Below are 26,812 nucleotides of genomic sequence, written 5' to 3'. Positions count from 1 at the left end.
TCTAGGTGCTCCCAAAGTATAAAAGCAATTAAAGCAGCTTCTTGTATGTTCTAAAATCACAAATGTAGCTCCTGAGTGCTTTTGCCTTCATTTTGCATGTTTGAGAAACGTGCCCTGAAATATAACAAGTCCCACAACCTCAACTTTGGGTTTATTGATCTGTTATTCTTTTGGGAGATTACTTCTTTTAAGTGTGAGGTTTTATGGGTATCCTGGACAACAGAATTCTGTGTTTCTAATAGCATACCTGCAGTTATTAAAACCATGCCTTAACTTTCACATTCCAGTTCCTCAAGCATTTGTACAGGTAGTAATAACAGAAAAGACTGGTGGGGTTTCTACGACTTTTTTTCTCAATAATGTTTTTTGAGATGCAGGTGTTGATAATTTCTCTTTAATTGCAGATGTCATATTCTTCTTCAATTTTGTATTTTCAAATTGTATAAATGTCTTTTGTGCTTGGTCATTGCCATTATCTGTTCGAACAATAGTAGATGCAGTCTTGAAGTCCTTTTTCAAGTTAGAACGAGATCTTTGTATTTGGTTCATTTGGTTGTGTTTGTGCTATTGAAAAATAACTATTTGCATCAAGATTGCTTCCTTCCTGACTTTAGCAGTTTTTATAAATATTGAAGATCTATCAGCAAAAGACTCATGTTGTAAATAGGCTTACCTCTTTTCCTATCAAGAATGAAATTGCCCTTGTCAGTTTAAAATAACTTGATTTCCTCTGTTAGCAGGTGTTAAGAGCTGTGGAGCATACAATAGGCAAATTGTGCTTTCTCATTTATTTTATTAACCAGTGCTAACGTGTAAATGAAAATTTCTTAATAAAGTAAAATACACGGAAATTCTGAGAAAGGGGATGGAGAGGTGGGGGATTACTGTAAATAACACATGGAAAAAAAAGTATTGTGAAAGCAATATCCCAGCTCTTTCTCCATTGCTTTTATTCCCTTTGTCTATTTTGGATGCTTCAGGAAGGACTTGTGTTAAGCCTTCTGATATAAGTCTAGTTGGTTTGGGTCTTTTTATTTCAAAGGTTAATGTCAGTTGTCACTGATTGCTGTAGAAACTTAGTCGTTAGTTGATGTCCTTCTTCATAGATCCATAGAATTCTGTGCAACCATTTTCTTTTAAGCAGAATGAAGAGTTTGTGGTTTCTTTCACGCTTTGTGTTTTTGAGAGAAATGGAAATAAGTTTGGCATTTTGTGATTTATGTACCGCTGCCCAGAGCATGACTTTGACTTTGACAGATTTGAGAGCAGACTTTGACATGGCTTACTACTATGCTGTAGCCAAGCAACTTTTGACAGATGCTTCCTTTTGAGCTTGCTGTCCCTCTTTTTCCCCCACTTCTCACATTTAAAACTGATGAACAAGCTGTGTTTGCCTGAAATTTAAGAAGTTTTTTACATTTCTGTACAAATGTTCTTACTGAAAAAGATAGCTTACATAATTTGCATTTTCAGGCTTATGGTTTACCCAGTGGTGATTTCTGCTTACTTAATGTTCCCATTTAATTTGCACACTTGCTAATAAGTGTGAAAAGTAATAAAAAGCATCTGGACAATGGAGTGTGCTGAAAGAGAGCTTGATGTATTTGATAGGCTCTTAATAGCTGTATGCAAGTTTGTCCTAAAGCCTTTAGGAGCAGTAGCTTCATCCATTGACTGTCTTTTCTTCAATCCACTTAATGCAGCTATGCTACTGATGTTCCCTTAAAATCTCTGAACATACCCAAAAGGATGGGCTTTGCTTAGATTTGTAACTAGGATTCTTACTCAAAAAAAATTGAAACAGAAGATGGCTTATTTTTTTTTCTGCACAGTTCTTACCATTTGTCTGTCTCTGAATGAAGTACAGCTACAGTCATTATCAAAAAAATCAGTCCAAGCAAACCTTTCTGTTGAGATTATTTCAAAAATGTGTTGCCTTTGACTGAGCCTTTCAGGAAGTACCTAATTGATCTAGGAAATCTGCATTTGTGTCTGTCTTTTCTGTAGCTGTCTGAATCACAGCTTGACTCTTTACACTCATAATATACCTAGACTAATTGTAGTGTTTAGCCAGGAAATTTACCTCTTTCACTCAATTGCATTTTAGCCCGGCGTGGAAATTTTGTCTTGTCTAATTTATCCAAAACATTGATGTGATTGATATGTAATTTGCTACTCATTTATTGGTCTTACACCTTAAGGATTCAACATAATACACTTCTTTGTTTAGGGTTTTTTAAAAAGTTGTTGTACTCTGTACTGCCTTCTAGCAAACCACAATTTAATGGAGTTTTAACTAGTGCATTTGTGTTATCTGCCATTTGTATTCATTTTCATTCCAGGAATAAAGTGAAAGTGGTAAGTCTGTCTTAAACAATTAAAAGGTGAAATTACTTTGTTTAATAAATCCTGACATGCCGAGGTTACTTAAAAATGCAAGTAATTAGCACTAACTGGAGACTTCTTATTTAAGAAGAAATTGGGGCATTTCTCTTCTGAACTGTGATGTGTTTTGTTTGTTTGTTTCTTGTAACACCATACTGATCACGTTTCCTTCTAGGATATGATTGATTCAATAAGTTGCTTTGTCCTGACTTGTTGCTGTCATGGAAATAACTGCATCTGTCTTGCTTTTCTAGGTTGATGGAAATGTGAGCAAAATTTATTGTCAGAATCTTTGTTTGTTAGCTAAGCTCTTTCTGGACCACAAAACGTTGTATTATGATGTTGAACCATTCCTCTTCTATGTCCTCACAAAAAATGATGAGAAAGGCTGCCATTTAGTTGGATATTTCTCTAAGGTAAAAATTTTTAAAGTGGGTTTATTTAGCATTTGTAGTGTCCTGTTCTCCGTAATACTTCTGCTAAAAGCAAATAAAAATCAGAAGTTGGGAAAAAAACCTCATAAGCTTGAAAGCCTCTCTGTAAATCTTGACTATTACGTGCATTATCTCAAATACATTGTGCTTTCTTATCTCTGACTGATGCAAATTCGGAATTCCTTCATGGATGGGGGTGGGCTTTTTCTTGTTTGGGGATCTTGTTACTTCATTTGTTTTGTTTCCAGAATTTGTTGTGGTTTCAGTTGAATATTTAAGTCTTTTTCCCTCCCCAGCATTTTTGCATTAGTATGCCAAGTCTAACTTGTAAAAGTTGCAGGTACTTGGAATGTCGATGTGTTTTCTTGGCTTGACTTCTGGCAGTTCCAGCTGGCTATTTAGATGTAAATGGACAGTGATGTTGCTCTCTTGTGTGCAGTCTGATCTGATGCAGTTATTTGCTGCTCTGATGTACGAATCCATTGCCCAACTTCATGGTGCCTGCCTTGTTTAGAGTGGATGTGTCAGTTGTGGCTGATTTTCAAGTAATAGATTGCTGCTATTGACAAAAATAATACTTGAGTGGACTATCTTGACAAAGATGACCAAGGAAAATAAACTGTAGTTAGATGTGCCAGCAATGGGAAAAGCTTCCATTATTGTCCGTAATTTGCCCCTAAGGGATGTGTTGAATAGTACAGTTACTCAGAAGTTCACTACTTCCTGATCCTAGTATTGCTACCTCCTAATGACTACACATTTTCTTTCTTGAATAAGTGATTTGTGGGAAAATAGTAGTTCAGAGAAGCCCAAAAGTCTTGTCAGAGTTCCTGGTTATTATATAGAAATCTCTTGGATGTCTGGCCACATCCTTCCAAGAGGTGGGCCTTGCTGGAATTAAAGTGAGACATGTAGGCACAGTTTACACTGTCTTTAATGCCAGTCAGAACTTCTTACGACAAACACGTCAACTTTCATTTAGACAAGTATTTTCTTCATATATGTAAGTTGTTGCAGCTTAAGGTGGCTCTCTTGATTTTTGTTCCTTATCATAGAATTTTAATGTTGGAAAATACTCTTGGGATCATTGAGTCCAGCTGTTACTCCAGCACTGCCGTGGTTGCTGCTAAACAGTGTTCCCAGGTGCCACTTTTACAAGTATTTTGAACATGTCCAGGGATGGTGATTCTACCACTTCCCTGAGCAGCCTGTTCCAATGGTTCATAATGCTTCCCTCTCAGTGAAGAAAGTTTTCGTAACATCCAATCTGAACCTCCCTTGGTACAGCTCAAGGCCATTTCCTCTTGACCTGTCACTGCTTACTGGGGATAAGAGAAATAGAACATATCCTCAGCCCAAGTAGAACATATCCTGAGCCTTTCCCTCCTCCTCCAAGTGGGTCACCCTGTCATAGGAGGAGATCAGGTTAATCAGGCAGCACGTGCCTTTCATAAAACCAGGCTGGCTGGACCTGATTCCCTGGTTGTCCTGCATGTGCCATGTGATGGCAGTCAAAATTATCTGCTCTGTAACCTTTCCCTGGCATAAGAGGTCAGGTTGACAGAACTGTAGTTCCCCAAATCCTCTTTCTGCCCCGTTTTACTTGTTCTACAGTTGCCAACCTCCAGTCAATTGGGACCTTTATGGTTAACCAGGGCTGCTGATAAATGGTGGAGAGCAGTTCAGTGAGCTCTTCCAACACTTCCCTTGGGCTCTGTGGACTTGCAGATGTTTTAAGTGGCATGACAGGTCACTAAGCATTTTCTTGTGGATCACAGGGGCTTTATCCTGATCTGTATTTCTGCCTTCCAGCTCAGGGGACTGGGTACCCTGAGTACTGTTAAAGACTGAAGCAAAGAAGGCGTCAAGTACCTTAGCCTTTTCCCCCTTGTTGTGGATTGAGCTCAGCTGGAAATTAAGGCCCATGCAGCCACTGCCTCTGATGATAGAGAGAGGCAAAATGCAGAGGTTATGGGTTGGGATAACAATTTACTGGAAATAGCAATGAGATACTTGAGATAGCAACAGTGCTAACAACAGTGTATAAAAGAGTGCATAAGAGTGCAGTGTATAAAAGATGCAGTGAGCATGCAAAATGCTCACTGCATCAGAGATGACCTACTGCTCCCCCCACATTTTTTCCCCCCAAGCCTGAGACAGTGAAAAAAAAAGGTGGACAACCCTCCAGTCAGGATAAGCAGCACTGCCCTGCTTGCCACCCATTCCTCTGGAAAAGGACAAAAATGTCTGTGGACCTTTGGCACACTCTTTTACCTCCACCTAAACTGTACCCCTGTCTTGGAAGTGGAGAATTCCTTACTTCCACCTTCAGTGACTATGTAGGTGGTATAGAGTAACAACAATTTTTTCTTGTCTTGTATGCCAGTAGCCAGTTTGCATTCTGGGTGTGCTTTGACCCTTCTAATACTCTCCCTTCAAAAACTCACGACATCCTTGAAGTTCTCCTGTTGCCTGCCTCTTCTTCCAAAGGTGATAGACTCATTTTCCCTGGGCTTGAGACAGAGTTCTCTGTTCAGCCAGTCAGGTCGTCTCTGCGTGCTCATCTGGAAGCACATGGGCATGGTCTGCTCCTGTACCTTTTAAAATTTCCATCTTTAAGCACATCTAGGCTTTGTGGACTCCTTTGCCTTGCATAACGGCATCCTAAGGGACTTTCTCAACCAGCATCCTAAACAGGCTAAAGTCTGCCCTGTGGGAGTCCAAGGAAGCAGTTCTGCTGGCCCCCCCTCGTTATTTCTTCAACAAACAGAAGCTATATTTTCATGATGGCTATGCCCAAGATGACGTCCCGTCATCACATCACCCCCCAGAGCTCTGTTCACAAGCCGCAGGTTGAGCTGTTTACCTTCCCTTCTTGGCTCACTCACCAGCTGTATCAGGAAGTTTTATTCCACACACTCCAGGAACCTCCTAGTCTGCTTCCTCTCTGCTGTGTTGTATTTCCAGCAGACATCTGGTAAATTGAAGTCCCCCTTAAGAGCAAGGGCTAGTGATCATGAGACTAATTCCAGCTGCTTATAGAGTAATTGATCTGCCTCTTCATTGTGGCTGAGCAGTCTTTAACAGACTCCCACCACGATATCTGCCCTGTTGTCCTTCCTTCTGATTCTTGCTCAGAAACACTCAACTCTTCTATCACCGTGATTAACCTTAAGACAGTCCTTTACATAGGGGGCTACCCCACTGCCTCTTCCTCCTCACCTATCCCTTCTGGAGGGTTTATAGCCATCCATTTCAGCACTCCAGTTGTGTGAGTGATCCCACCATGGCTCCATGATGGCAACTGTGCCGTAGCTTTCCTGCTGTACAACGGCTTCCATCTACTGTTTGTTGACCACGCTCTGTGCATTGGTAGGTGCACTCGAGTTGGGTGATTCAGTCCTGCTGCCTTTTTGGGGGGACCATTCTTAGGCACTTCCATGGTTTCTAACACATGAATAACCCTTGTATCCTTGCTGCCATATGGATCTCCATGTCCTTCACTGAGGTGGCAGAGAGAAGGATGTGGTTAGCACACCATCCCTCAAACAGTGGATGCATTTTCTTTTTCCACTCTACCCCTGTTGCTTTTGGCCAGTCTGTGTTGATCACAATGTGATTTGATGATTGCAAATATTATCACCACCAAAACTCACAAAAAAATCTTCATCTCAAATCGTTGCATATCATCTGTGCATCTATGTCCCCGTCCTTTTTTTGAAGGAATATGTGTGTTGGTGCTCCTGCTGTCAGAAGTGCTCTGGCTTTTTTTACCTGGTTATAAACGTTTTGCCAGGATGTGGACTTCTTACTAGCAGTAGTCTTGAGAATTTGGAAAGCCTGTACAGAGGAAATATTTAACTATATTGTAGAAACAAAAAGAAACCTTGTGAAATGTGGCTTGGGTGTCTGATGGAGTATTTGGGAATGGATGTACTGGCATGTGATCCTGTCATGCCATCGCTGGTCTAGTGCCATCTTGTGTGGAGGCTGAAATGATAGCTGGTGTCTTAAACTGTGTATGTGATTATCACAGCTCCTTGTCAGTTAGACTGACCTGGATATTCCTCGTTTCTTTGGTCTCCCTCAAAACTGCCTATTGCTGATTTTTGGGATGTAATCTCTTAAAGGTAGCAAAGCTCTTCCTTCTTATCAGTATACTGGAAAGAAGCTATGACCTTCTATAGCTAGAACAGCTTCCTAAGCTTCTGTTGTCTTAAACAATCTGTAGTATTAGTCCCCATTGCCTGTATATGACTTCATTCTGTCTGAAAACTTTTGTTTCTGAGCATTCTGCCTTGATTATCTCGGGTGATAAGCATCTACCTTTGAAAAACTTAATATGCTGCAAGTGTAACTTCTTAGTTCTGCACATGTGGGTTTCCCCCTGCACCCTGACCACATATTCAGAGAGAAGACAAAAAAAAAAGGTGAAAACCTTCAGGCACTTAGTGTAGCAATTACAGAAAATACAATTTCACCATGTGTATGGATTTTGTATTCCACTTTCATATCCTTGAGAGAATGGTCAGTGAAGCATGAAAATATTTCCCTCTTCTTACTGTCTTTTTCCTTTACCGCATTTAAACTTTATTATCCTGTTCAGACAATGTATTTAATTTTTAAGATGCCTAGTGGTTAACTAATTAAAAAATATTCTGAAGGTTGTTTGATACTTCTTTCTTAAAATTAGACATTAATGTGGAATTACTTGACTTTGGTACTGAACCCATGCATCTGTTCACCTTATTGGGATATTTTACAAGGACAGTAGCAGGTGCAGGCAATTGCCCACTTCAGCAGTGCTTTGACATACTTGATCTGTTTCTCCTTCCCACAGGAAAAGCTTTGCCAGCAGAAGTACAATGTCTCTTGCATAATGATCATGCCCCAATACCAAAGGCAAGGATTTGGAAGGTTTCTCATTGATTTCAGTAAGTGCTTTATTTACACTTGTGATCCAATGAGCTGATGGCTGTTGTACGGAAGTGTAACATATAAAACTTTATTTAACTCACTTTGTTGTTTTTATCAATAGATAATGGGATTTCTGTTTATATTTACATAGGACAGAAAAGCTCCCTGAAGTGAAGAACTTAGTGCTGCTCTGTTATTGTACTCGAGGAAATTGAGAATGGATCTCTCGGCAGTAATATTAGCTCACAAAGCTATTACCCTGAATGAATTGTCTAAATTACTTTCCATTTTGCTTTGCTCATTAGTATAAGAAGAGGCAATTATTTGTGATTATAGCCAAGAAGGTGTTAGTCTGAGGCATACTCTCCATTCTAATCTTTCTAGCTTGTATATTCTTTTAGCAAGAAAAAAGAAAAAAAGAAAAAAAAATTGAAGAATTACCCCATGGAAGAAAAGTATTTTGATTTTTGTGTTTATCACTTTCTTAGTGAAAATTGTTACCAGAAAGGGTGTAGGTGTTAGTGGCTGTACATGTACTTGCTGCTTTATTTTGCTGAGCTGTCTGACCTGTTAGAAAGCTTCAGGCACCCTTGTTTAAATATAGTTTTGTTATTCCCCAAATCTTTAGTGCACAATGGAACTCAAAACAAAATTATCTAAGGAAACTTCTTCGTTGAGTGTCCTCATTACTACTGAATCCATCTTTCCTCTGTAATTTAGAGGGAGGATGATAAGGACTTAGTGTTTATTGTATGTGGTTGCTTTTCACTATTATGTTTTATAAAGCAGTGTAGAATTACATGAGGGTAGAGATAGTTCAGATAATAGGATTCTTGCCCTGAAGGTGCATGCAAGAACATTAAAATGCAAATAATAATACATTGCAGTATAACAGCAGGACAAAGACAATCATTTGTAACTGTAGAGTTTTCAAGTTCTGTGTCTTGCAGTGTTGTACCCAGCATGACTGTGCTAGAGTATGTCCCATCATTGCATGGCTTTATAAACAGCCTTCACTATACCCCTGTGAGTTAGGTAAAAATGGTTCTGGACCACTTAATCCACCACTGAAATGTAGCTGTCACTGGAGTGGAACACAGCAGCTGTTCCTCTGTGCGCTTTCTGCAACCTTTTAGCAAAGGCTGTGAGAAGTACCACATATTTCTGGAGCTGTGGAGAAAACTTTAAGCTTGCTTAGGTAGAAACTGGCTCTGTTTTAGGATTCGAATCCTTTTCTCTTTTTTTGCAAAAGGAGATGAAGAGCTCTTAAGTGGGCACTGGTAAGTGCTTACAAGCTTTTCCTTTGTTTGTTACTCTGTGGTCTCCCTCTCTCAAAAAAAAAAAAAAAACAACACTCTCAACAAATGTTATTCTGGTTAAATTTGCAATGGTTATAAATACAATAAAATGGTTAAAAATACAAAACTGATGGCACAGCCACAAAACCTGTGGGTTCCACAGAAGGTCTGAGTGTGTCTCTGGATGAGTGCTGTACTGCTGTGCCTTGTGCTCTCAGTCTGGGAAAATCAAAAGGGTGTTCTGGCCTTCCTGTCCTTCTGGAAAAATCTGGAAGCACAGGGGTTGTTTGCATCATTAGGTTTTTTTGTGCTAACTTGCTTGGAGCTTATCTGGTGCTGTCCTTCGGCCTTCCCTCCTTGCCCCACGTTCAGATCGCAGCTGTGGGCTGCAGCTGTACAAGCCGGGCCCAGGCCAGAGACACTTCTGCGGTGGCTGCCACACTGCCCGCTCCGTGAGCACACAGGCGGTCCTCCAGAGCTTCCCCACAGTGCTTTGCCTTTGTTTTCTGGACAGAGGTTTCCTTAGCTAACTGGGAATCAGGCTGTTTCATTTGCCAGCAGAACGAAGAACCAAGGGATGACTGAGAAAGTCTGGCTCTGTACTGTGAGTAAGGTGCGAACTTCCTGAAAGAGGGAAGTAAGTAGTGAGGGAACTGCTTGTGGCTGGTTTTCCCTAGATGTAGAAAGGAAGGGAAAACTTGCAAGGCTAGTTTTCCTACATTGTATTATATCTTTTTTTAGGGGAGAGGCTGAATGCCATGAAATGGGGCATAGCTTCATCTGAATTAGTGACCCCAAAATCTGTCTTTGTGCGGGAAAACCCTTCAAAATTAATTACTTACTCTTTTTCTTGGAATTTGATGTATTTCTGCCTTGTGACTAACTCACATTTTCTTTGTGCTTTACTCTTTCTGTTCACTTGTGGTCTCCTGAGTATAGATTGCTCTAACTGGTCTGAGAAGATGCAATATAAAATTCCCCCGTTATTATTCTAAACTTGAACAGACCAAGTTTATCATAGTTTTAAGCATTCTTTGCCAGTGACATTACATCTAGACTGTCATGTTCTCATAAAGTCATAGCAAGATAAATGTTATGCTTTGAATGTTAAGTCTTCATTTGTTATCTGGGTAATGCTTGTAAACTGCTCTATTTTGAAATCTGTGAAGCAGTCACTGGTACTTGTCTTTTTTTATAACAGTAACCAGAACAGTGTTTAGACTATAATAATAAAAACGTAACTGAGCAAGTAATTTTCAGAAAATGATAGTTACAAACCGCAGAAGGGAAGATTTTAAGAACTGTGTGCAAGCAGTTGACTGCTCACATTATTTTGTATATCTCTAGACACTTGATAGGCTGGAAAGAACGCAGCCTTTAAGCCACTACACAACTTCTGCTTTGTCAGCAGTCTGCTGAAAATGTAGTTTGTGGTAAAAATTTGCTTCTTTTTTTGGTAAGTGAAATAACATTTGTTTGTTCAGATTGTGATGCATTCTTTTGTCTTGAACTAATTTAATCTTCGCAGATGAGTCTTATATGGTCATGGTGTAACTAGCAAGGGAAAATAAATTCTTTCATTTTGCTGAAGGAAAAATAGGTATTGGTCTTCTGACCACTGATTTTTGTTTTTTTCAACTTAGCATTTTCATTTTAACTACATTTAAGCTTATCTGTATTTCATATCCAACCTGGTAATAGCAGTATTTCTTACCCTGTAAACACCAATATAAAGGTCTATCTGTCTGTCTCTTCAGGAATCTGTAATCTCACCTATGGGAAAGACGAGCTTTTAAAAGAGGAAATTAACTCTTGTGAGAAGCAGGCATGCTGTAAAATGCTGGAGTTTGCTACTCTGATTGACTGCAGCAATAATTTCATTTCTAGTTTTCTGTATGTCATTCATTGTTTAAACAGAAATGTTGTTAAAATCAAAAAATATGCTCTGTATGTGTTTTTGAAGTCTAGTAAGAATTTTTTTTTTCATTAATTGTGGGGAAGTTAGAGATTTTGACTGTGATAGAAACTTGGCCTGTTTAGAAATTGAAAAAAGTTCAGTTGTAAATATTTTATTAAATGGTTAAACTATTGATTTGTAAAATTGAAGACTTGATACTGCTTCATTTTGCTCAATTCACTCTAAGAATCATTTTAACCTGTTTTATTTTCTTGAAGCATGTCTTACTGAAGACAGTATGAAGGTTTACATGAAGTCTGCACTTTGTTTACACTAAGTGTGCTTTATTAAGTACTGTTTTGTAACAGTTGGTTGATTTTTTTCACATGGGGGTAGGGAACCCGATTTTCACTTGGAGTGTAGCTAATGTAAAAAGCATTTCCTGAAAATGAATAAGGGCCTTAATTTGCTTGTTATATTTGTACCTTCCTGCCTTTTACAGGACTAAAAGCTCCTGCCAAACTTCTTGGGTTTGGGCTGTTTGTTTTGTTTTCATTTCCCTGTTCTTGTATTCTGTGGGATTTACTGGATTGTGATTACAGGCTTTTGTCTGAGGGAGAATACTTGACTTTTGCGTCCATCTTTTGTATTTGCTGTAAATAAAGTTTTTGGGCAAGTAGATGGCAGCTGAAGTTGATGCAGAAATCAAGCAGAAGGCAGGCTTTATTGCGTAAGAGCCACTGTGGGTTTGTTTCATTTCAAGCCCTTTGGCGGTGATGCACAGCTATCGTTCCATCCCAAGGAGGACACACGCCTGCATCTGGGTGAGCCTTTGTCAGTCTGGCAGTTCAGCCTGTGTGGCTGCTGTGGTATGGACACTGCAAACACGACAGTGTTGTAGCTTCTCTCTGTGCAAACCCATTTCTTTAATAAACTTCAGCAGCTTCTCTATACAAGACGTTTTTCTTTGCTCTCCTGATTCGAGCTCTTGCAAAGCCTGGAATCTTCGTATGTTTTCTATTCTGCAGTGACTGCAGTGCCAGAACATATTAGTATTTCTTTATTTGGCATATCTGACACAGAGTTCATTATTACTAGAATGAAATACAGCAGTATTTCATACTTGTTTTCTGTAGGTTTAAAGTCATCTTTTGATTCATACTTCTTCACAAAGCTCATCTTGTCACAGTCTCACATTTCTTGTACTGGATTGCAAATTCCATGCTGGAGGCCTAGCCAGCAGCTGGAAGAAAAGAAATGCATGTGACTGTTAGCATAAACCTTTCCAACTGTGCTGGCTAGGATGTTGACAGTTCATTTGCATTACAGTAACAACTGGGCCTAATGCTGCGGAGCAAAGTCCTTGGTAGCCTTTTGTTATTTATCTTGAGGCTGTTTCTGGTCCAACTGATTGTAGCAGTTTCTTTCTCCCCTTCAGAATTCCTTGTTTTTATTTGGTTTATCTGTTCCTTGTGAAATTATTATTCTTGCTCAAGAGATGAAACATGTTTTAAGGATGCTGGGATTCTGTTTGGGCTGAGTACATTCTTTGTTTTGTGGGTTTTTGGGGTTTTTTGGTTCATTTGTCTGTGTGGGAACGTCAGTGCTAACTTTTTCAACTTTCCTATCACTTATTGCATGCAACTTGAAAAGACTGGATTTTTTTTTTTTTCCACTTATCTTGACTTAACCTCTGATTCCCCTTTAGGATTTAAGATACATAGCTCAGATTTTTTGTGAGAAAACCATAACAGGGAAAGGCAATTCAAGTCTGACAGTGGAAGAAGCAAATAGAATTTATATTACCAGAGGATTTTTTTTCTGGTGTAGGCAAATCACTCTGTTAAATGTCCTTGTTTGCTCATTTCCCCAAATCTGTCTCTTGGCCAAGTGTTGGTTTTTGTTTCTTGTTCCATTCAAACAGGTGAGTAAATCCCCAAGTCCTGATTTGCAGAAGCAGCAGGGCAACAGCAGTAACAGCACTTGTGCAACAGCGAGGGTATAGCGCCAGGGAGGGCAAGTTTCCAAAGGATGAGAGGAACAAAAGAATTTGTTCTACAAGTAAGGGAAAACTGTTAGTGAAAGGTTATTTCTTTCCTCCTAAATATTTTTCATGAGTAAGTATCAGAGCCATTGATAAAGGAGGTCAGTACCATTAGTGATATTTTTAAATTGGTAACTGAGAGAGGTCCACTCTTCTGCTCAGTTGGTGGCAACATTCATTAGCCTACATTACTACTTCTTAATATTTATTTGCTGTTTACAGCTTTGAAGAACTTGACTGAAGATCTGGAACTAAAGGTTGTTTCTTTGCTCTCAATTCTAATCCTGTCCTCTTGACTGCTTACAATGCATACTTACAATCATATGTTCATATATAACCATTTAGGGGCTTTTGAGCACAAAAGCAGAATCAGTGAAATGTTCTGGGCTGAAAGTGTGGGGGGGGGAGTAAGTACAGATGTCCTCCAAAAAGGTTTGTTATACATGATCCTGTATGCATTTTCCTTGGGAAGTGAGGGATGGTGATGGGGCACTGAGTAGGCAAAAAGATGCATAGCTCTGTAAAGTGCATTCTTGAATTCCTTCCAGTTTACACTTGTTTCAGAAGATCTGCATCTCTCTATGGAAATGTGGAAGATGTTCACTGCTTAGTGCCCAGTCATGCAGAAGTGGTAGGCATTGTGTGTTGAGCCCAGAGAACTGCTGTAGTCAGTTTTCTGTCCCACAAGTGTCCACAGGTAGCATAAACCTGTATTGATGAGAATGGAGACGGTGTGTTTATTTCTCATGGCCAGCAGTTTCGAGATACTTTTGAAAGAAGCTGAAAAAAGCTGTATTCCATGAAACCTAGGTTAGTCTTTAGGCACAGTTTAAGGAGACTGAAAAGGATGAGATTTGTTCTTCCATCAAGTTTGTTAAAGAACTAGCCTGTAAAATCAGTGTTTCTGTCAAAGGAAAGAATTTGGGTTTCTGCCAAGCTTGAAGATGAGCATACAGCTCAAAAATAAAACCCTTATTTTTTAATATGCTCAATTCAAACAGCATTTACTCTTCTAGGATCAGCTAGTTATTTCCAAGTTCTTTGTGGCTCCTGTACTTGAAAAAGCTCGGTCTTCTGATACAGAAAAAAGGTGATTTTTGATTGAAAGTAACAATTCCTTTTAGACAATATTGGGCTTCGTTTTCTGACTCATATGCATTACTATGTCTTGGGTTTTTACGGTATTTTCAGAAGGAGTCAGGGTTGAGCTTTCCACGGCTAGCTGAAGTTTGGACAATGATCTCTCCTTCTAGTTTCATCTTCCAAAGTGGTTTTGTGGTGCTTTAATATATCAAGAAGGTTTGAAAATGTTGCTGTGCCAGAAGATCTATTTTATAACTCACTTATCTGTGGTTCTCACTGTAGTGTTTCCAGGCTTTCTGCTTTTACAGCAAATTAGGCTGCGCCTTTGTGAAAAACTGAAAAGCAGTGGTAGGTTTTTTTGTGAAGCACCATGTTTGTGCAGCCATCCAAAAAAATCTAATTGAGCAAAGCTTAAAACTAGTAATGGACTACCATGTGGCCTCTCATTTAGGGCAACATATTGCTGGTAGGATGCTAGCATTTGGGAAAATGTCAACGTTGTTTGGAAGATGAATAACTTTTTAAATACAATAAATGTGTTGATAGTAAGTGCGGGAATAGAGTAAAAATGCTCTCTCAGGTCTTTACTTTTTTTATGGAAAAGTAGTATATCAATAAATGAAGATCCTCAGAAAAGGTGAAAGGCTTTCTTGATTGAAGTGTTTTCATTTTTTGGTAGGAAGCTGGAATGAGGTAAATGAGCAAAAGCCATTACAGTGCAGAAATGGTGTTATTTCTTCTTTAAAGCATATTTGAAAATGGAAGCAATGACAAACTATTAACAGAAAAGTGCTGTGAGGGCAAAAGAGAGCAGAAGTAATGAAAACTTGTTTTTCTTCTTCATTATGACAAATTCTCAGTGTTTGTTTGCTTTGTGTAGCCTTACTTGATGGTAAGTACCTGTGTAGACTTCTCATGAAGTAACATGTTAAAGGGAGGGGGGTAACTGATTTTAAACTGTTCAGACGGAAACAAGACATAGATCCTGAGATCTATGAACTGAGAAAACTTAAGTTCTTTTAATAATTAATGAGTTGGCTTCTGGAAATCAAAACAGTTAAAAAAAGACGCAAAGGTAGATGATGTAATGAACGAATGTGTTAGGAGAGATCAGAGGTGGTGTGTTCACGCGTGGCATTTAGGTTCTGGTACGCTTATGGAAGTGCTGGCAACCACTGTCTGATACCTGCTTGCAGTTTAGAGCTAGACCTGAGCTGCAGGAGGCTGCAAGTGGTTGGATCTACTTGTGTGCGGATGTGTTTATATAACAGTGATAGTCTTTATGATTTCTCTTTATGAGAAATAGTTTGTTGGCCAGAAAGTAATATTTTGGAAAACCTGTTTTAAGAAAATCATATGGAATTTTTTTTAATGTCAAAGTACTTTAATCAAAAATGAATACGAAGTAGAAATAGCATTTGAAAATTTAGGTTGTCTGTGGAACTATGAACACATTCAGTAAACACCTCTTGCACTGTTCTTTTCCAAAATCTGGTGTTAAGATGCTTTACGGTTTGCCCTAACAAATATTGAAGTGTAACAGAAATACAATCTAGTAATAAACACACTTTTTAAAAGAGTTGTTCACAGTCGTGCTTTACTGTGGTCTGTAAACAGAATTGAGGTGGGGATGAAGTCGGGACCATGGGGTTTTTTTAAAGATAAAATTTACTTTAAGAGCATTTCAGCACTTCTTTTCTGACATTATAATCCTGAAAGTACTGTTTTGTTACTGCTGGGGCTGTGGCAAACTGTGAAAGGTGAAAATGTGAGACCAAGGGTGGAGAGGAGTTTGGGAGTTTTTAAACAGGCTTTATTGGAAAGGTGTGTTCTCAAACTACACTTGTGAATATTTAGGATCTGTGTAAAACCAGCCTGTTTAGTTTTTTAAATGTGGTGGCTCGTGTTAAATCATTCTGTGGTGTGGGGTTTTCTACTCTTGATTGACTGGCCCTCAGTACAGAAAACTGTGTCAGTCTCCTCAGTGTTTTGTAGTGGTGTTTACAGATGCACTGTGTCCAAATGAAAGGTTGAGTTCCCCTGTCCCCTTTCCCCTTTCCCCCTGTAAATTTGTGAGGGAGCCTGACTGCTGCTGCTTATTTTCTGTTCCTTTCTTGATGATTGATTATGTTGCTGACCCCAAGGCTTGAGTTTGGCCTCTCCTAAACAGCTAATAAGGAGCATTCTGTCAAGCTGAGATTTAGATGAGGGGGGAATGAAGATGGATTTTGAATCAAGCTTAGCTGACTTAAGATTATTCCAAGAAAATCAGCCTCTTGGGATTTCTCGGCATCACTTTTATATGGCTTTAAGACACTGTACATTTATCAGAATTGCAAAAGAAAGCAGACATGTCACTTCAGATACAGAAGCTAAGGCTGTTTTAACTGAAGAGCATCTTTATTCCAGATAGCATTGAAAACAGTGAAAAGGCAAGGCTAAACATGGTAAGAATGATAGCAAGTATTTGTTGGACAAAGCTGTATTTATAGGGCATTAGTGAACATGGAAAGCCATCTGCTGAAGACTGACGATTGAAAACAGATTTTAATTAAATAATGCATCTTTAATGATTAAAATTTTTACAGAAGGTAAGGTAGCCTGGGAGGAAGACAGATATTGTCTGAGTTGGTAAGGGCTCAGGTTAGGAAAGCCAAAGCCCTTGATAAAGTTAAATCTGCCTGGGGACATTGAGGCCAACAAGAAAATCTATAGATACATTGGTGATGGGAGGAAGAACAGGGAAAACGTGAGCCCTGTCTGGAAGGAAATGGAGGACCTGGTTGCCCAGTATATGAAGAGGGCTGAGGTCGTCTGTGACTTTGTTGCTTTGGTGTTCAGCAGTGAGAGCTCCGAGCACATGGCCCAGGCAGTAGAAGGTGAAGGCCTGTCACGCTGTTGTTAGGGCACAGACAGAACCTCGTGGCTTCCTTAACGGATGTCTTGTTTCCAGTGCCAGCGTTTTTATTAGTCAGTTCTACCTTCTTTTAAAGAAATTTTATTTTTCCCTTGTTTACTACTGTTTTGAGTCACAGTAGATATTTAGCAGATCACTGTATCTTGGGCTTAGCATTTTGAAGTGTGCTGTAATAGGTATATTTGTGTTTGATGCTTGGTAGATAATGTGCACTTTCTTAGGCAATTTCTGTATATGTTGACTAACCAGGTATTACCATCAAATTTAATAATTACCTTCTTCACCCGTTGAGGTTTTTTTCTTCTAAATCTTGTCTGGTTAATTCCCTGTTATACAGTGTTCTTTAGGAGAGCGAATGAACAGCCGTGACATTTTGCTGCTCCTGTCAGACAAATGCAGCTTGCATCTTTTGTATCTTCTGCAGTATGTGTGTCATGACCACTGACCTGAGCAAACTCAGTACTTGCAGTGATTTCTTAAATGTACCCTTTGGCTTCTCCGTATTCAACTCCCTGTTTCACTTTTGTTCATGTTTAGTACTACCTGACTGTGCTTTGTAGGTATAAATAAAATAATGATAGGAATAGCTCTTGGGCTCTGGAACTTATTCTACTCTAGAACTGTTAAAACCATCCCTGACACAATTTTGGCCCAGGGCATCTATCACTTTCCAAGTGTGATAACAATCTTCCTGAGCCATGGGTCTGGGAGGATTATGTTAACAGCCAGGTTAACACTCCAGCTGAGAGTCAGAGCTTAATGGTATGGATGCCATCTGTCTGTGCTGGTTGGCCTCAGTGCCATGTAAAGATTGTGAGGATGCTCAGTGTACTCGTTGTATTAGGCAAAGTCTCCTAGGTCCATCTTGCTGTCTTCTCAGTTGGGTCTTGTAGAGGTACATAGAGCCTGTAAGAAGGCAAGCAGGTGATGTCTAATGAGCACAGGAGATATATTTACAACCCAGTATTTGTGTGCTGTCAGCATTAAACACCAGAGGGTAAAGGCACTTCCTGAAGGGAGTTCATTCACTATTTACCGTTGTATAAACAATTTACTTCTCAGTGTCATTTATTGAATAGTTTTTTAAATGTAAATTTAAATAACTTAAAGATATTGCTTATAAAACCAAGAACAATATAGAGTTGCTAATGATATCCTAAGCCACTTAACCTCAATTGGTATTCAGGACTGATGCCCTCTGCACATTCAAGTCTTGTTTTTAAGGGTACTTGAGTTCTCTTTCTCTTGCTTATGCTTTCACTCTGCTTGTAAGTAGTCCACTTCATACACAGAACCTCCACTCAAGGGGTTTACTGTCACAGGTAAAGTAAGTGTTAGCAAATTAATTCACTCAAAGGTGCCTTTTGTAGGTCTGACTGTAATGCAGTCATCTTTACCTTTCCTTTTATTCATGAAGGGCATTTGTTTAGGCCTAACCTCTTCTCTGAAGCTTTCTATAAAGGAACTAAAGGTTTTGGGCCTCCTGTGTTGGGTTTACTTGAGGATGTGGAGAGGAATGAGAGCTGGCATTATTTCTAGTAACAATAATGAGAGAATCTTTGGCTTACTCTGTTCATCATGAAGAAAGCTTTTCTTTACTCTGACAAAGAAAAGAGAATGTAGCAGGTTGTTCACTGATCTGAGCATCTCAAGTTACAGCTAGTCTTTTTTTTTTTTTTTTTAAATAGTGTTTGTGTGGATCTTGGGATTGGGGTCCTTTGAAGCTGTTTCAAAAGTGCTTTCAAAGAGGGTACTAACACCTATTTAAGGTCTGCTATCTTTGACCTTCTTCCCACTGACATAGATAAGAACAGTTCAGAGGCACACAGAATAGTTGTGGAAAAAAATGGTAACATGAATTACAGTTTTAGGAATTGTAAGTCTTAATAAGCTCACACTTTCACCTTACCTATTTCTGCCTTCCACTCATGGTCACACCTCTGAACTTGCAGCATTGAGCTGTCCTGTCTGAATACTCAGCTGGTTTGATATTTCTATCAAAATATCTACCCTTTTGAACCTGTGTCTTCTCAACTTGTTCATATAATATCAAAAACAAAGGATGTGATGTTTCATACAACAAAAACCATTAACTCTTAGGATAACTTGAAATGTTGGTTTGAGTAAATCTTCACTTTAGATTACTGATGTCTTATTAAAACAGTTGCTAGTACTTGCTATTCTTTCAGATCTTTGGTTTGATACAGAACATTGCATGAAAACTCACAAGTTCTTCCCTTCCATATGAAAGGACTTCTCTTACTTGGTTTTGTTTCAAACAAAACAAACTTTAATGGAAAAGTGCTTGATTCCATCTGCCTGAGTATGATAATTAATCTGTGGGGGATGGCCTTTAAAGAGGCAGAGAAGAACTCTGAAAATACAAAGGTAACAGCTCACTCGTTGCTCCTTTTGTTCTGGGTAGATTCTCATAAGTGTTTTCTTCTGACACAAATACTAACAAAATATAAATATGAGTTTAATAATGCTGATTATGTAAGGGATATATTCTGTGCACAAGCTATTGCATAGGACTTTCTGCAAAGCTCTGATTTGGGAGTAGGGGTCTCTGAGAAGCAGATTTTTAAGCTGTTTCCAGCTCCCAGCAGTAGTTGAATTTTGCTGTGACAGTCCTGTCTGCTCATGGTTTTCAGCTGTGTATTGGCATCTTTTGAGTGTGTATCTGGAAACCTTTCATAAGTACCTTGATTATGTTTTCTGTAGAAGAGTTACTTCAGTGGTAAAGATTCCCAACACAGAAAAATAGAATTTTTTCTCTTTGAAGGTGCCATGATGACGCTCATATAGTTTTACTAGGACACATGGAAGATGATAGCAAAAAGGAAATCTTTATTATGTTTAGCAGGGTTTCATCAAGCCAGCTTCTTCTTGTGCTTTTAAGACGAAGTCCTCTCTTGTTCAAAGGCTAGTAGTAGGTTAATAGGCACTGGTGGGGTTACTTCTGTAGGACTCAGGAGTTATTCTGGTGCAGGGACCTTTGCTATATTGCGTTTTCTGTATGGTTCTTCTCCTCTAAGAGTTGCTCCTCTTGAAGAGCTATGTGTGTGAAGTTTATTCATGATTCTCTGAATGGGGAGGTATGAAACAAGATGTAAACACTTCTCTGTAAGGAGTTTTTGCAGTGAAGCAAAGCTCTCCTTTTCCTGCATTGAACTACCATTGGTGTAGTGCTGTTTTTGAAAGAAAGACTATTTGGTGGCAGCTTTTCTTTAATGTAAAAGCCAAACTAATCTGTAGATATTTTAAGAAAAGTGAAGATGCAAGTTTGAATTACAAAATTTGAATGGAAAATTCTGTTCCTTAGGACAAATAGGCTAATCCAAGATAAGGGCTAAAATACTCTGGTAGGACTCATTATTGTTTAAAGATACGTCTTTTTGCTCTCTCTTTTGTAAAGTGAGCTCTGTCTCAATTACAAGAATATAACAGACATTCTTTACTGTTATTTGTAACTTTGTATTCAGAGAGATTGAGATGATTGATTTCCTAGAAAGTGATATTGGACATGACTTCTTAAATAAGATCAGAATTGTGTTTATCTCCAGTGCATGATGTGATTGATACATGAGACACATAGAACTATTTCCTTGGTCACGGGCTCTCAGATAAAATACTTTTCAAATTTTCAGTGTAAACTGTTATTTCCAGAGTTTTTGTAGCAGACAAAAAAAAAATCTATTCTAGCTAAAAAGTAGGACTCATTAATCCTTACCCTTGGGGACCACTTTGAAGACTGTTTGTTTTTGTTTTTAGCCTCCATAAGTGAAAAGCAAATACGTGGGTTTGTTGCTGGTAGCATAGGAGAACAGAACTGCAATTTCTAAGTACTTGTCCAGGCTCAGAATGAGATTCAGTACTCTGTTTTCATTCAGATACGTTTTGGCTGGTTCTGTTTCTGCTGGAGACAATGTGCTGTGTTGGAATGCAGTGCCCTGATGTTTCAAAACAATAGTTGAACATCATACATGATGCTCTCAAAAGAGTGAAGTGCCTCTCTTTGTGGCACTGTTCTCAAAGAACCTGCTCTCTGTAAGCAGCGATGTTCATGGAACAGAGGAATTGTGTTAGATCAGCACAGTGTCCATGGCACATGTCGCTTGTTTGTGGTGAGGTTGCTGTGTCAGATAGCAACCCTTAAGGGAGCACACAGTTAATAGAGCACAGGAAATTGTACTAAAGTTTCAGCTAGTGGTATCTGCTGGAGAATATTGTGTTGAAGCTGCCTCAGGATGCTCTGGATGGATTATACTCTGGCTATGTGGAATTTACAGTAAAATGTACAACTGTGTTGTCCACTGGAGAAGGCAAGAAATATTGTGATCCTTTCATAAAAGGATGAGTGATAGATACATGTACAAGCCAACTATAACCCTTCCTTCCACCTTATTAGAAGCTGCTCAGCTGTAACTACTTATTTTCCAAAGCATGGATGCTAACTGACTCTTGTTTGCTCTTAAGCTAAACAAATCTTTGTATTTAATAACAAAATACAGCTTTTCTAGGACTGTTCTATATGGTTTTAAAGTAGAAATAGTAAATATAATTACATTAAAAATGCTTGTTCAAACTTCCATATTAGCTGAGTTCCCTAGCTTCTCAGGTGAATAGGAAACCACAAAGTCTTCATTCAATCCTGTGCATACCATGGTTTGGCTGGTGCTGCGTGTAACAGCCACAGTGTGACCTTGCAGTCTTGTGTGAACACAAGTGGAATTCAAATACCTACATCCAATTCACATGTTGGGTTTTTGGGTTGCTTGCATCAGGATTAATTCCTCAGCTTATTGAAAGCCTAATGGCTTTATAATGATTGTGGTCGGTGTTAACTGCACTCAAGGAAACGGAACATTTCGGTCTAGGTGTCTGTTCTTAGCCTGTTCATTAGAAATTATGGATGTGAGGGGGGCTGAGCTCTGGAACAGGTGGCCTTGAGAGGTTTTGGTGTCTGCTGTCCTGGAGATGTTCAGAAGCTGTTAGGACACAATCCTGAGCAATGTGCTCTAGGGGGACCCTGCTTGAGCGGGGAGGTTGGCCAAGAGGTCCTCCAGTGCTCCCTTCCAACCTTGACTATTCCTTGAAATGAAATGGTAAATTGATTTGTTCATTGCTATAGAACATAAAGCACGTATTGAGAGCATTTAGATTGCAGGAGTGTCTTTAAAAAAAATCTTTAAACTTCATTTGACTTCCTTCTGTCAGTTTTAGTTTGTTCATTTGGCCTTTCCCAGTATACCAGTTGTTTAATGACTTTGCTGATGCTTTGTATTTCACTGGCCTCTGAGCAGTCTGCATCTCTATCATCTTACAGCTTTGAAGGCTAGCCTGCAATTGCTACCATGTTGAAAACAAAAGAACAAATGTGTTCCTTCAATTCAGCTGTCTCCAGCTAAATTTGCACAACAAGCTGTGTTGTGATTTTTGCTTAATATTATAAAGGTGAGGTAGTGATGATTAGAAGTGTGTGGTAGGGAAAGAAGGATGTGTCATGGGCATTTGGAGATAGGAGACTTAATGAAATAGCTGCTCTTGGCAGTTTGTAACTTGAAGTATTCATAAAACTGCTTTCATGCCATAGGAGTGAAAGGGGGCTGATCTGATAGTGATTTTTAGAAGGTTTTCAGGAGAGAGCTGGTGAGATGTAAGTCTGTTCACCTCACAGCAGATATGACAACAAATTTCTTGTGAACACACAAGTAAATGCAGTGAATGGAGGAGAAAGATGGACCCTGCGCTGTTTGCAAAAGGAACTGATGCTTAACAAATTTACCATGCTCTTAAAAAATGCCAAAAAATGGACATTAAACTGGTTGGTTCCAGTTGTTTGGATGAAAACAGACTAATTGTGTTTGCATGTGTTCCAGGTGGTGGTTGCCAGTTTCAGTTTGTCCCTTGGTTTACTCTGTTGGCCACTGTCCTGCTATCAAGCCTGGACCTCTATACTCACGCTGTTTAACTTGTTTGAAGATACAGAACCAAGCATAAAAAAAAATCAGTAGTTAACTAACTGAACATTTCTGGAGAGTGGCACAGATGTATTAAAGTTACTGTTTTCACATAAGTGTGTTGTGGATTCTGTAGGTATTTCAGGGGTGTTACTAGGATTGCTCTAGATTGAAATTACTAGATAATTACAAGTCAGTTTGTTTAAATGTATGTTTTAATGCCTAATTATCGCCTTAATTTGTGTTAAAGGCATAACATTTATGTGTGTTATATGAACTTGCCCTTTCTCAGAGTGCATTTCTTCTAATTGTTTCAAATTTTGGATAAGATGAAACCTTAGCAGTTCTAGGGAGCTTTGTGTGACAACTCAAAGGCTGTAAATCTCATTTGGCACATTGCTTTGCTGTGGAGGATAGAGATAAGGCAAGAAACAAAAATCATTGATGTTATTTTGGCTGTTGAATTTTGTGATACAATCACTGATATGCCCAGAAGATAAGATAGACAACTCTTTTTTCTTTATTAGGTCTTATATTTTGTGGTGGTTTTAGGTTTTTGTGTAGCATACAGTCTGGCTTGTTAATTCTGGGGGTGGGTGGTGAAGAGCTCTGTTTTGTCCTGTGAGTGTTGCTGTTGTCCATAATGTGATATCAAGGATTATACCTTAAGAAAGTTCTTTCAGGGTGCCACTTGAGGATATTCATTATTAGGATAAGGTAGACACAGTGAGGCTGCAGGTATCTGTTTAACAGGGGCATATTGTGCTCATTTCAGATGCTTCAGGATAGATACATGAGCTAGCAAGATCAGTGTTTTTATTTACCTGCAACTTAGATCAATGTCTTAGCATCTCATTGGTAAGTTTAATTTAATAAACTTAATTTAATATTCAAATCAGAGAATCTGTTAAGAGATATTTTCCATTCCGTGCTTGCTACATGTAACCAAGACTGTTACCTCTGATTTATATTTTCAGTCCTCTAGAATGTGAGTATCTTGGAGAAGCATAGGTTGTATTTTAGAAAGGTAGGGGAAGAATAGTGACAGATGTTACTTTACTTACTGCTATGCAGGTAACATTTCACTGCTTTAATGTAGAGTGAAAAAGACCACTAAGAACTAGTCTCTCAATCCCCAAACACAGGAAAGATACAGTGAGCCAGTTTAGTGAAACTCTAAAGGTACTTGTGGTTGTCTAAGTAATGATTCCAAACTCTTTTTTGGATAGCGGTTTTATATTCAGCTTCATAATAAGTTTACCAAGAAATTACAGGTGCAGCCTCCTTATCTATGAGGAAAATGAAAGTAGAGGAAGATTTTTTGTCAAAATAACTTTAAAGTGTAGTGAAATGCAAGAATGAAATCTGGGTCTTGCAAATACCCTACAAACACTTTCTATTAGTGCCCAAGCCTTCTGAATGGGAAGTTGGTAGGGTGAACTGTAAAGTTACTTGAAGCAACTCTAAGTTCTCCTCATGGATTTATTTTTAAATCTGGGCTATTCTCCTTCTCTTTCCCTATGTTGAGGCTTCTGTCACTACTTCTGCTATCTACCTCAGTTTTGCATGGTTTTTTATGGGCAGTGACATCTCAGTATAAAACTTAGGTTTGTATGTTGTACACAAGGTGATCCAGAATTCTTTTTTGATACAAGTGAAGCTTTGTTTAAAATTAGGCAGAATAGTCTATACACTATAGGTCTGCTTTTATGCAGTTGGAATTAAAGCAATAGTTCTTTACCTTCAAACTATTCAGGATGCATTATGGTGTTGAATGTGGAATTTGATATTTCCTGTCAACAGAGGTTTCATGTAGTACCAAGACGAACTAAAATGTGTCATCTAGTTATAAAATAAATTAATATGCTGCAACTTTAATTGCTAAAATACCTTCATTTCCCTAATTTTTATGGTAATATTTCTTCTGTAAAACAAAATAAATGTACTTGCCATGTTTCCAGCAGTACCATGCAGGTGTAGGCAGGCTTCACATATCTCTGTAGGAGTAGGCAGATGTGGGATGGTATACCTGAAGCTCTGGTATTTTATCACAAATCATGCTAATAGATACAAAGGGCATACTACTTATGTCAGTATCTATGTTGTGATCCCTTGAAATGGTGGGATGTCTGCATTTCTATGTAAATTTCTTTAGGCAAACTGGAGATTAGACTAGGATGCGCATCTGTCTATGTTTTTTCTAAATTCTGTTGTGGACCTTTGGTATTGTGCCCAAGAAAGGGAAGACCAATGTTTCAGGCAGAGTAAACAGACATATATTTGTATGTGTATTTTCTCTAAGAAAAATACTTTTGTGTGTGGTTTGTGTATGGTAGACAATACAGCAAAATCTGGAAACAGCCACTGCTTCTCTTAAACCTGGATGTTAATTGTATGCTTTAAATTTATAGCTAATTTGATTAGGAGAAACTTTGTGAAGAGGTCAGTAGGATTTGTTTAACAAACATGACTGTACTAGATATGATTTACATCAGTCTTCGAAAAATAAAAGTGAAAAATTTGAGGGCAAAATAATTATTTTAAGGATATTGGAAGGCACAAGAACTGTATAGTTTGGTGGATTTCAAATGACTTTGAGTAATGTATTTATATAAAAGTAATGTCTGTGCTTATGACAGAGGAAGCATTTTGTAAGCCTGGTTGTTTAAGGCCTGTGTTTGGCAGCTCTTGGAAAGGCACAGTGCAGAATATGTGTCATGAAGGGATGAATTACTGTGAAAGGATACTGGTTACTAATTGTGTTATTTTTTTCTCTATACTGAATTAGTTTTACAGGTGGCATCTTCTGGTATCTCCAAGCAGGTGTGCTCTACTCTAAATTGTCAAGTCCTCTTAAAGCTGAAGAGTTAAAAGGGACTTACAACATACATAGAATATAAAAGGAAAAAATGATGTATTGTGTAATAGTGGATCAGTTACTGTCTTGAAGACTGCAAGAAGGAATTATGTGAATGTTCTTAAATGTGAATTAAGGGAGATTATTTTTTAATTATTTCTCTTAACTAATTCTCCGAGTAATTCATCTTGTGAATTACGTTACCTCAAAAATACAACTTCTAGCCGTTTAATCAAAACCTTATGTCACTTGGGGCTTCTTGAAGAAAAATGACTTAACTGATATTATCCATGTTACTTCCTCTTGAGATTCTTCTGAAAGTTCTTGGCTTCAGTGATGTAACTCAGGCGCAAAAGTTTCTCAAAAGACCAGAGAACTGTAGTTCTAAAGGAAAATGTGTCTCATGGCTCGCACCTGTTCCGGAACATGTTGGGTTTTTCTTCTCATCCTTGAAGAGTTTTTGGTTAAGTTTGAGTCTCATAACATAAGATCTGAGTCACTCACAAGAATTTGATTTTTCCTATGTCGCTGTAATGATGAAAACTCATCTCTTTTATAGAGATTTCTTTAATTGTAAGACATTCCAGTAGTTCAATCAATCATGCTGGTGATCTTTTGTATTAATTCTGACTTTCTTACGGGCTCGTTAAAACGCCTTGATTTATTATCTCCATAAGGTATCCTGTTTATTTTTATTCTAGGTTATTTACTTTCTAGAAGAGAGGGTCAAGCAGGATCCCCTGAAAAGCCATTGTCTGATCTGGGTCGTCTGTCATACTTGGCTTATTGGAAAAGTGTCATATTGGAATACCTGAACTGCCACCATGAAAAACAGATCAGCATCAAAGGAATGAGCCGGGCTACTGGAATGTGTCCACATGATATTGCCACAACCCTGCAGCAACACAGCATGATAGATAAAAGAGAAGATAGGTCAGTGGATCTTGTTAAAAAAAAAAATACTGAGACAAAACATTCTCTACTTACAGAACAGTTGATGTGAAAAATGTTTGTGTA

General features: G+C 38.5%; 1 protein-coding gene across 17 annotated transcripts in view; it reads left to right on the top strand.

Annotated features, from left to right (window-relative positions):
- KAT6B (lysine acetyltransferase 6B) overlaps positions 1-26,812 on the top strand; it is a 107,161-nt gene that overhangs the window by 70,584 nt on the left and 9,765 nt on the right. For all 17 annotated transcript variants that reach the window (XM_040071038.2, XM_040071037.1, XM_040071028.1 and 14 more), the window contains 3 exons: positions 2,640-2,801; positions 7,660-7,753; positions 26,497-26,728. In XM_040071038.2, the coding sequence (XP_039926972.1) occupies positions 2,640-2,801; positions 7,660-7,753; positions 26,497-26,728 (488 nt within the window). The remainder of the gene's footprint in view (positions 1-2,639; positions 2,802-7,659; positions 7,754-26,496; positions 26,729-26,812) is intronic.

Source organism: Hirundo rustica, chromosome 8 (genome assembly GCF_015227805.2).
Source record: "Hirundo rustica isolate bHirRus1 chromosome 8, bHirRus1.pri.v3, whole genome shotgun sequence".
Lineage (NCBI taxonomy): Eukaryota > Metazoa > Chordata > Aves > Passeriformes > Hirundinidae > Hirundo > Hirundo rustica.
Note: the sequence above shows the minus strand (reverse complement) of the source record. Positions and strands in the feature narration are given on the sequence as shown.